This window comes from Sphaerodactylus townsendi, linkage group LG12 (genome assembly GCF_021028975.2).
Source record: "Sphaerodactylus townsendi isolate TG3544 linkage group LG12, MPM_Stown_v2.3, whole genome shotgun sequence".
NCBI classification, from domain to species: Eukaryota; Metazoa; Chordata; class Lepidosauria; order Squamata; family Sphaerodactylidae; genus Sphaerodactylus; species Sphaerodactylus townsendi.
In genome coordinates this window covers 26,236,640-26,247,928 of record NC_059436.1, presented here as the reverse complement: position 1 = coordinate 26,247,928, position 11,289 = coordinate 26,236,640, and the positions used below count along the sequence as shown (strand labels likewise).

The 11,289-nt window shown below is 44.0% G+C and overlaps 1 protein-coding gene across 1 annotated transcript in view; it reads left to right on the top strand.

Annotated features, from left to right (window-relative positions):
• The first annotated feature begins 3,374 nt into the window (after positions 1 to 3,374).
• LOC125441503 (prominin-2-like) overlaps positions 3,375 to 11,289 on the top strand; it is a 27,967-nt gene continuing 20,052 nt past the window's right edge. The window contains exons 1-4 of the mRNA XM_048512113.1: positions 3,375 to 3,501; positions 7,676 to 7,767; positions 8,708 to 8,792; positions 9,835 to 9,978. Coding sequence (XP_048368070.1) covers positions 7,709 to 7,767; positions 8,708 to 8,792; positions 9,835 to 9,978 — 288 coding nt within the window. The 5' untranslated portion in view covers positions 3,375 to 3,501; positions 7,676 to 7,708. The remainder of the gene's footprint in view (positions 3,502 to 7,675; positions 7,768 to 8,707; positions 8,793 to 9,834; positions 9,979 to 11,289) is intronic.

Sequence of the window (11,289 nt, the reverse complement as noted above, 5' to 3'; positions counted from 1 at the left end):
TGCTGGGGTTCTGCCCATGATTTCAGACCAAACTGCTTTCAATCTCCCCACAACGAAGCGCCAGTGTGGTACTTATGAAGAATTGTGAGCCGGCTTTGGTCACCTAACATGCTTCGTGGTAAAATGTACAACAAAACTCCCTATGGGATTTCAGTAGCGCTGCTACTGATCACCTCACCACCATCCTGGAGTGCTTACAAGGAAGGGTGGGGAAACAGACCGTGTGGGAACATTCCCTTCACTATGCGTGTAGCTAGCAACTTTAGAATGCTGTAACTTCGAGTGCGTTCAATCTGCTTTTGGATTTGGTGGGCTAATGCCATAGCCCGCTCTGCATGAAAACCTAGAAGGGGGTATATAAAAGAGCTGTAAAATTCACACTATGAAAAATTTATAATTAAATAGAAACCCGATTCCCTCGTGCAAATTAATATCTGCTTGATTTCTTAACTGCTACAACACACTGGTTATCCAGTTTCCAGGTTGCCTGCACATTTTCTTTACTGTTTAAGCCTACCTGCGGATAATGTCCCTGCACTTTGTATAGTGCTGTTCAGATAAAAAGTCAATATTTATTCAGAACAATGGGGATTCTGGGCTTTCTTTTTTTAAAAAATCCTTAACATGTGGGAAAATGCATACATCAGAGACAAGAGATGTTTGTGTTTATGATAGCGACTTGAGCAGAGAATGGCCTGGATTTTGCATAGTTTATTGGGACTGAGTCTACTCTGCAGGGTTGGTGTGTGTAATAACGTTTCTGCAGCGAATATCTGCTTGAAACCACATGGCCACTGTGCAAAAAGTGCTGCCGCCTGTCCCACGTTTTTCAACATTCACAGTGACACACATGGTTTTGCAAAGGGGGGGGGAGTTGGAGGCTCTAGGCTGTCAGCCGCGCTACGTTGTGGAATGAGGGATTCTGCCTTTTGCACTCAAGGGGGGGGGCTGAAAAAGGATGTGAAAAGAGCTTGGGGGATGGGTGAACTATTTTTAGCATCTTGCAGGAAACACCTCAGAACTTGTATCCCCCTATCCCCAATGGTTCCACGCCCATTTTATATCATTTTCTAAAGTATGGGAGTTAATTTAGCTTCCTGCAAGGGAACTTTTCAAAGAGATCGGATGAGATTCAGAATGTGTGTGCTATTTTTAGATTCAGGCGGGATATTCTTGACTGGGTGTTTCCCCCATTCCAAAGGGAGGGATGCTGTGTGGATCTCTGTTGCTGGCACAGAGGGGTTATCGTATCCTTCTGTATGTATGTTGGAAATGCATTAGTTTCTGCCAGCGAATTTTGGGGAAGGCACACATTAGCAAAAGGCACACAGTTTGGGGAATGAAAGAATAATATAACAGGCTGCAAAATCATGGAGCTGTAAAAAATCATGGGATTGTTTGAATTTTAAAACACTGGGGTGGGAGGAGGGTGTGAGAAAGAGAGAGAAAGGGGTGAGGGGGGTTTGCTTTTCTGTAATTTCTCCACAGAGTGTATGCCAAAACACAGAAGTTAGCAATGGGATTTAAAACACTAGAGATTAGTAATGGAGAGGGACAGCTTTTGTAGAGTTTTGGGAACTCTGGCTGGCTTTCTGCTTCCTAAGAGCAACTTTGGGGAAGTGTAAAACACAGAGTGCTGCGGGATTTTAAAGGACAGGGTTTGCTTATTCACACTGTGTTCTCCACAAAGTGTGTAAAAACTGCATTCCCTGTACCAGCTTCGGGGGAAACTAGCATTTCACTCTCTGATCCCTGCCCCAGACTACAACCACTCGTTAAAACACACAAAACACAAAACAATTTCCACACACAACCCTAATAAAATCAAACTCACATTTCAGAGCTTTTTTATTCACCCCCTTTAATTCCCCTCCCACTTTTAATTCAGGGGGCGGGACCGGAAGTAGCTGTCAAATTGTGAGAAAGGGAACATAGCTACCCCCTAACACTACTGAGGTCAATCAGCAAATTTTGCCAGCAGTCTCAGTTGCCAGTTTCCATTTTGTTGGGCCCCATAAAGCTACCAAAGGAGACTTCAGTCACATCTGCACTATCGGTCAGACCTAAGTTTTAAAACATTTTAATTGCCACAGCTGCCCCAGGGAACCAGACAATTTGTTTTGTAACAGTGCCAAGAAATCTCAGTTGGTGGCGGCGAGCCTTCTGACTGAACTACCTGCTAGACAGGCTGGAGAACGTCTTGCTTTCATGAAAGATGTACTTAATCAAATTGAGTTGCTCTCATTATGTATGGGCCCCGCCCAAATGTTATTGCTAAAATTGCAGTGGGAAAATGTCACTTGCACAGTATTCATAGGCCCATTATGCATGGAACACTTACCTCAGGGCTCTTCTCTGCACAGTGGGCTTGTTGTGGACTCTCCTTGTGTTTCTCTGTTTACACGCAAAGAGGTATTCACTACTGCCACAGAACTTTTGTACAGAGAACTCTCCCAGACCTGGTTCCCTTAACTCTGCTCATCAACTAATCCTTAAAGGCACAGAACTCATTAAAGATCTCAAGATTGCTGGTTTAGCCCTTTAAGCTGCACTTATATTGATATTACTGTTCCAAAAATAATCCCCCCCAAGTGAAGGAGACAAAGCAATTTCCTGGACCACAAGCTGCAAAATAAGGGGTCTCTCCCCCTCCCTCCTTTCCCCTTCCCTTCCCTCCCCTCCACACACACACACTTCCTGCTGCTGCTGTCAGAAGACAGAGATGTTTGTTAGTTCCAAAAACTCTCTGTTATTATTATATTGATATCTTGATGTATCAATATGAGAATTAGTGTGTTTTAGCTAAGCCCATGTGAGTGAGCTTCTTTTATGTGATGAGGTAGCAGGATGGGGGGTGAGGGAAAAGGAGTGGATGGCAGTGCAAGGCAGGGGGAAGGCTGGAGGGAAGATGTCTGGGGAAAAGCTGAGCTCATTGGCAAATCTGTCCCATTCTGGCAGCAAATCAAATTAAAATCGTGCTAGAAATGATCTTGCTTGCCGTGGAGAGAATGGAAAGTGAAAGTGGGGCTTCAGGAAATACATCTGTACAAGAAATCTTGCCATGACGAACATTTGCCCCATTGTGCAGTGAACACCTTGTGCATAATCTGCCATGTATTCCTTCCCTAGTCATTGGCAAATGCTGATCAGTACAAGGGATCTATAGTTTTCACCCTGATCTAGCATTTGTTCCTTTTTAAATTAGCAGTCTTGACATTTCATGGGTAGTTTCAGACAGGGGGATGAAGTTAAGCAGAAAGGTCAGGCAACTCCTTACAGACCCTCCCCCTATGAGTTTCAGCAAAGACAGGGATTGTGCATTGGGAAGATTAGGCAGCAAGTCAATCTGTCAAGTCTACTTGTTCTTTCTCTTTCAGTGGGGTCTGCTTCAGCTTCCTCTTCTCCTGGCTGTTGATTCTCTTGGTCTTTGTCACATTCTTCATTGGAGGAAATGTCCAAACACTGGTGTGCAAGCACTGGGCCAGTCAAGAGATCTACCAGGTGAGTTTCTGTGGGAATTTGTGTGGGTGAAAAATCAGAAAGACTGTGCAGAAATCATAGGGGTACAACTGGTTGTTGTGGGCTTTCTGGGCTGTGTGGCTGTGTGGTCTGGTAGATCTTGTTCCTAACATTCTGCCTGTATCTGTGGCTGGCATCTCAAGTCTCAGCTGAAATAGGCTAGGAGGTAATCAGGCTCCGTTGCCCTGTTGGTGGGTGTTTTGGCCAGGAACTTGTGAAGAATTATCAATTTCACAGCCTATGTGGGATGGGGGTGAGTGCAGCTATCACTTTGGCCCAAGTCTTCTGTCATTGTCATTCCTGCAGAATGGGAGCATTACCTGGTGGGCTATGCATCTGGGTTTGCACTCTGGGTTTGCACTTTGTTCACAAAGCCTGGTAATTATTTCAGGGGCTAGTAGTGAAATTTCCCTTGCAGGCTTTGACAGGAAGGCCTCAGGCTCTGCCAGAACATTGGCAGCCATCACCTTTGTAGTGCTGGGCCTTCCCTGACCTTCTGGTCCTCCTCGGTCTCTGCTCATGAGGACTCTCAGTCAGTCACCAGGCTGATCAGAGAGGGTCTGGACTATGAATATTTGTATTTTTAGTTTCCTTCCCACATGAATGGAACAGAATAGTACTTACCCTCAGCTGTGACAAATTTGCTTCAGTGAGATGATTCTGGCCTGTATCTTACCACTCTGCTCAGCTAATTGTGAAGCCTTCCTCTGACTCTGCCTAAGAAACATTCCTCCAATGTTCATGGGTGTACTTCTGGGGGAAGCATTCAAACTTCTATGGGTGCCAGCTCCTGAAGAATTGGAAGTGGATCCCGGGGAGGGTATGAGGCAGTGGTGGGATCCACAAATTTTAGTAACAGGTTCCCATGGTGGTGGGATTCAAACTGTGGCGTAGTGCCAATGGAGTTGGGCGGGGCACGACGGGGGCGTGGCCAGGCATCCCGGGGGCGGGGCATTCCTGGGCGGGGCTGTGGCAAGGATTCAGCCACTGTGCCGGTCCTTGGGCGGGAAACAAATGCATGCAGATGCAGGCTGCCGCGCACGCCGGTGCACCTCCTGCTAGACTGCTTCAAGTTCTGCGCACTACTGCTGAGAGGAGGGGCGTAACTAAGGCAAAAATCACGTGGCAAAATCACCAATTAGTAACCCCCTCTCAGCACACACAAATAATTAGTAACCTACTCTTGGGAACCTGTGAGAAACTGCTGGATCCCACCTCTGGTGGACTATTATGCCAAACCAGCTATTTTCTCCGAGGGAACAGATCTTTGTCATCTGGAGATCAGTTGTAATTCCAAGAGATCTCCATGCTCCATCTGGAGGTTGGCAACCCTACAGAGTTTGCTGAGTGCATCTGTCCATCCATCCGTCCTGCCCATTCCTGGCAAGGCTGGGCTCAGGGCAGCTTACAATAAGATTGTAACATATAACATAAAATGAACATTTTAAACCTAACATTTATAATGACGCACAATACAGTAAATCCCAGCCTAGAAAATCATCCAACCCCCATTCTGATATAAATAAACTTCCTATTTAATGGTACCCGATTGGTAAGATGTAGAACACTGGAAGCACACATGGAAACGATACCCCAGCAAAAAACATGTTCTCAAACCCATGCTTGCTGAAGTAACATGAATTTGGGGGAGGGAGGGCATTTGTGGGAAAGGATTTGTGTGTTGGAAGAGAGGGGCATTCTACATCTTGCATCTGAAAATTGCCCCAGCTAAAGCACTAGCATTCAAAGGCAATATAACATTGGGGAACTCTGTTTTGGTTTCAGAAAGTATAAAATGATGCAGCTCAGGATTCCCTTCTTTTCTGCTAAGCAGAGGCCATGCCCAGCAGAGATTCTCTGCACTTAGCTTTGCTTTTCTCTGTGTCATCCAATATAAGGTGTCTTTCAACCACTGTGCAGAATGATCTAATTAGGCGATCTCTGGCCCTTTTCATTCAATCACGCTTTGGGCACAATGTGCATGCAAATACTATGCCAATTAATTAATTAAATCTCATCAAATAACAATTAACACTTGATCTCAATTTGGAATGAATATGCCTATCCCTGTGTTCTCTCTTTTGGTCAGTTGTATGAAAGGGACAGAGAGATATGAACACAGGTGTGTGTGTTTTTTTCCATAAATCATGACATGAAAGATGAACATTGGGTCACTGTCAGTTAAAGCAGACCCCAGTTGTTCTGTTGCTCAAACCAGAAAAGTCTGTGTCCATGGAAAGTGCTGCTGAAACTATTAAAAATCTCAAAAAATCTGCAGAAAATGTGTTGAGATACAAGCTCTTCTGAGCAAGGTCCTACTTTGTCAGATGCATGGTTGCTGTTGACTAATTGCACTGATTAATCACACCAATTAATCACTGAAAGTTCCTGGCCTTAAGATTGTTGAAGGAAAAAGGATGAGATCGTCTAAGGCTTTTTCAGTTGGAATCAACTGATTATTGTGGGTTTTCCATGGCCATTCAGCTCGAAAAGCCACGACAGCCATACAACAAAGTCAATGAGAGCCTAGGGATACCAGCTTCCAGGTGGGCAAGAAGTTCTCCCAGAATTACATGTAGGGTTGCCAGATGAGGGCTGGTATCCAACAACAGTGGAGCAGGGACATATGGGAGCAGTGTTGTGCATCAAATGTTATCACTTCTTGGAAAAACCAAAATATCACATTGTTTTAGAGGTAAACTCTGCAGTAAAACCATAGTAGAGAATCCTAGGCTGATTATGCACAAGGTGTCTTCAGTGCAGTGGTGGCAAATGTCAGTTGTGGCAAGATTTTTTGGATGGATGTATTTCCTTGAGCCTCACTTTCACTTTCCATTCTCTCCATGGCAAACATCATTACTGCTAAGTACAACTTTAATTTGCCTCACCAGCAAAGCAGGGCAGATTTGCCAGTGAACTCAGCTTTGCCCTGGATGTCTTCCCTCCACAGCCCACTTAGCTTCACTCCACAGAAAAGAAGCTCAACCACACAGGCTTATTGCTGTTGTTTCAGCATGAATAATCTCCATAATCTCCATGAATAAGCTCCACAAGGGAAAGCAGTGATAAAGACACCCATTCTCACACTCCACTCCTGTAAATTCGGACCTCTAAATTCCCATATCGCTATATCAAGATATTAATATAACAATAACAGAGGGTACTTTGAAATAACAAGCCTCATTCTTCTCTATGGCAACATAGTGTGTGTGTGTGTGGGGGGGGTATAGGGGAGGGGGAGAGAATATCAGCTCTAGGATATAATCCCCTACTTTAGCAGTGTGTAGTCCAGGGAATAACTTTGTCTCTTTCATCTCCCAAGCCAGAGTTGGTAATCCTACAATCGACTCTGTTGACCAAAAAAGGGCACATGGCCTTTATACCAGACCTTATCAGTCTGCAGGTTTCATATTTCCTGCTAATTGCAAAGCCTGACGTTGTACACTCCTCTTCTGTACTTAGACATGAGATACACAATGCTGGGTGAAATGGTAATTTGGAATGGACAAAAAATTGTATTTTTTTAAAGTTTGGGGGCTGGCTTATTGGATCTAGAATTTTTCAAAAACCCTAGGTTTTAATGAAAATGTTCAGGTTATTAAACCCAAACCTGAAAAATATGCCTGCCTCTGGACTCCATGTGGGTCTGGGAAGCATCAGGCAGCACAGAACTGAACCCACACCATCTGCAGCCTGAGACCCATGTAGACGAGGCAGGTAAAGAGTTGAACACTGTGCCCAGCCTGGCCAAGCCCAGTATTCAGCTGTGGCTTCAGCTTGGGTGGGTCCAGCTTTGTACTTTACACCTCAGAAAGATTATATTAGAATGGGTTTGGTCTCAGTGTAGACAAAAAGGTTCACAGTTTTGAACTTCCCAGCCCATATCTAGCAGTCTTTTCTCCTCGTGTTCTCCTCATGCCTACTATTTCCGCCCCCGCCCTGCAGCAGACTTTTTCAGAAGTTAGACATATTGCTATGGCATCATAAACATCATAGCAATATAATGAAAAATCTGACAAAAAGCATTTCAACAGTAATGCCAAAGGGAAACGATGGGCCTGAGGAGACAAAACAGAGAATGCTCTTGAATAGTCCCTCTGTTGTGGCAAATGTAAGCAGACTTAAAATGCACCTTGTTTCTCCTTCTGGTCTCTAGTTCATTGACACACCTGGCAATCTGCCTCCTTCTATGAACATCACCAAGCGCCTAGGCCTAAAGAAGGGGCTCAACCTTACAACTGCTTATCGGTGAGTATTCTACCGGAAGGCTGTTCAATAGACACCCTCTTCGTAGGACCTCCTTGGGTCCTCTGGTTTCTCCCCAAGAGATAGCCAAGGAGCTGAATTTAAGGTTCTGTTAGGTAATGCTGCCATTCTGAACTTTAGCAGGCAAGATTGCTTTTCACCGACACATGTTCCTTCTTTATAATAACAGTGAGGAGTAGCCTATTGTATAAACAGGGTTGCCAGACCTTTTGTGGCTCAGATCCTGAGATGCAGGAGACGAAGCCTGGGAGCTCAGGAGTGGTGCCTGTTGGAGCAAGTGGAAAAAGCTGGGTCCCTTTCTTGAGATCACTGCAATTGCTCCCTTTCTTGAGATCACTGCAATTGCTCATTCGATTCAAATGTTAACTTGTAATATTACCTAATGGCCGACTGACATTATCTCTTGTAATTAATTTACTAATTGACTGGAAAGTTTTTAATCATACTCGTGATCCGTCTTGAGTCCCAGTGAGAAAGGCAGACTAAAAATGACAATAATGGTAATAAATAGTAATAATGTGGAACCCATTTTTGACAAGCTGAAAGAAGAATGTGAAATGTGCAAATATTATCACATTGGGGGGTTGGGCTGGTTTTGCTATGATGGTGATATGAGCTGCTCTGAGCAGCTTGGGAGAGTGGAATAAAAATGTTTTCCAATATCTTGAAGTTTTGTTTTCATTTTATCATGTAGTTTAAGACCATTGTAGATCTACCATTTTTATTGTAGTACTTTGAATACATACACTGGTTTATCACTCTAATCTTGTTTCCTTAATGCTTGTGAGGTAATCTTCCGGAGGATACCCAGGCTTTTTTCAAAAGTGATGCAACCAGCAGCCATGAACTCCAAAACAAAAGTATTCTGGCACTGTGGAGGGATGGAAAGAAGACTAGACCTTTTGTCCCCTTTGCATTTCAGGCAATGTAGGAATGGTGCAGGCCTCTGGGAAATTCTGCAACTTGAGGAGAGCTACAGTCTTAACAACCATCTCAGTGTCACACAGGTAAGGGAGGAACTGATCTCGTGGTGTTTCAACTGTCATCTCAGTGATCACATTTTGCTTAGCAAAGGGACAATTTCACACAGGGAAAAAAGTCTCCTGTGACTGTAGCAGCTATTGGTTCCAACTACTTGTTACCACATCCATGTTAAGCCTTTTTCTAGCTCTCTTGTGACTTTCTTGGTTCCTTTTTTAAAAACCCCAAATATCCCAAGAAGGTTGTAAATATGAAAAGATGCCCAGGTTGGCTAATTCTTTTTCCTCTGAACCTCTCAAAATTGTCCTCCATTTTCTGCTGAGGCACCCACTGAGATTCTCATATATGCTTCCCTATTCCCTGCCCTCCATCCCATGGATGAAGAAAGTAATCTAGGCTGAAAAATGCCCACTACTATGCAACCTTTACCACTTCATCTCCTGTCAAGGTGTCTAAGGCACAATATACTATTCACAGTTCTGCCCCCAGTAACTCTTAAGCAAATGTTCATAGCAGGTTCTTGGGTGAAACAGATGCGTGGGGGCCCAAATTCAGGACCATTGGAGTAATATGCCTTTTTCTTCCTTCTCATATAAACACATTTTTTTCCAAAAACAGCAAGTCACACTCCATCAGTAGACATGTGATTTCCCAGGCCATTTCACTTTGAGAAAATGGCAAAGGGAGGTCCTTTCAGACTGGGCCCACCAAAGCCTGGGCATCAACTTTCACCCAGGAACTCCCAACACAAGTCCTCTTGATAGTCCCTGAGGCAAACTTGCAAACACACTTTGTTGTGAAGTTAGACCCAGATGAGATCTGTAGCTCATCAGGCAGTTAAAACTGTGGAAGAAAACATGATGGAACTTTGTACAGTCATAGAGAAAGCCAGCACGAGACAATTGGGGGGAACTATTAAGGTATGGCAAAATCTGCTGTTTGAATATTCAGAATGGTGGGGGACGTGGTCTGTCTCAAGTTCTGAACTGTCTTGGGTTTGGGTTCTGGAATAGTAGGTTTAGCATGCAGGACCCTCTGTGAGTTTGACATTTCTGCCCTTTACCCTAGTACACTGCAGAGTTTCAGAAGCGCCTGGATGAGTTTAACTTCACCTTTGAAGACATTCTGTTAACCAGAGATGGAAAACGAGACTTGGAGACCTTCAAGGAGAGTGGCATTGACCGGATAGATTTTACAGGCTTCCTGACAGAGGTGAGACAGAATGTCTGGGAAGACCCCTTACTGAAGTTAGAACAGTTGTAAGGAGTAGAAAGATTGCTGCTCTGTCCTTTTTCCCTTCAGTAGTAAAGATTCACATGATTGTTTTAAAATACATGGGGTGAAGAAGCCCGAAGTTCATTAAGCTTGAGCTGGGAGCCTGGTAAGTTGCTTGGGTGGGTGACTTCGCAGCATTTTACACGCAGACACAACACTATTGCATATATTCCCAGCTTCTGAGATGTCCTTGGTTCCTCTGCAGGTTTCCTCAAAGCTGATTTGGGGAAAGTCCAGTGCCATTTTCCTCTTGTGTTTGCCAACCCTCCCGCACAGCCCAGTGGACTTTTTACCTTTTTTGAAAAAAACAACCATCATTTCTGGTTATATAGTGAGATTCCTATTACCAGTAAAAATTAAGAAAGGCAAAGAGCACACCAGAGGCGAAAAGGCAAACACAGAAAAATATATGTGCGGAGGCTCTGTTGACACTGCACAGTGTTTTACATTTTCAGCAGCAATGAGAGTCAAACAGGGAATCTACCCCTGAGCAGAAGCAATCCACTTAGAAAAGCAACCCAGTTGTTCAGAGCCAACTTGAGTCATTTCCGCACAGCAAAATTATACCTGTGTACAACAGTTTTTTTTAACCTGGGTCTATTTTATCCTGGTTTCTCTCTCCGCATAGCCTTCGGTTTCTTTCCAATGTTTCTACATTAGTTGTCATTTCGCTCCAGAAAAAGTTGGGTCTTTAGGAAGTTTGAATTATTTTTCCTTCATTAAAAACCTCCAAACATTTTTGCTTGGAAAGTTTCATAGCAAGTCAGGTAGACAATTAACAATGTATTTGGGTGCTGTGTGGTTTCCGGGCTGTATGGCCGTGTTCTAGCAGCATTCTCTCCTGACGTTTCGCCTGCGTCTGTGGCTGGCATCTTCAGAGGATCTGATGTTGGGAAAGCAAGTGGAGTATATATCTGTTGGAGTGTCCAGGGTGGGTGGGGAAACCTTGTCTGTGAGTAACAAAGGCGGCAACCAGGTCAATAGTTGAGGGCATCTGAATAGAAGTATGAGTAACAATGAAGACTATAGCCTGGGAGTAACCCTATAGATAGCAAGGTCACTGGTGGGAGCATCTGAATAGAAGTATCCTGGCCTTTGTTTCTTTTGTCTATGGTCATCCTGTGTTTGTGTGGAGGATGACCATAGACAAAAGAAACAAATGCCAGGGTACTTCTATTCAGATGCTCCCACCAGTGACCTTATGTAAGGAATTCCATAGAAGCAGAAATAAAAGGCTTTTGGGAGTAA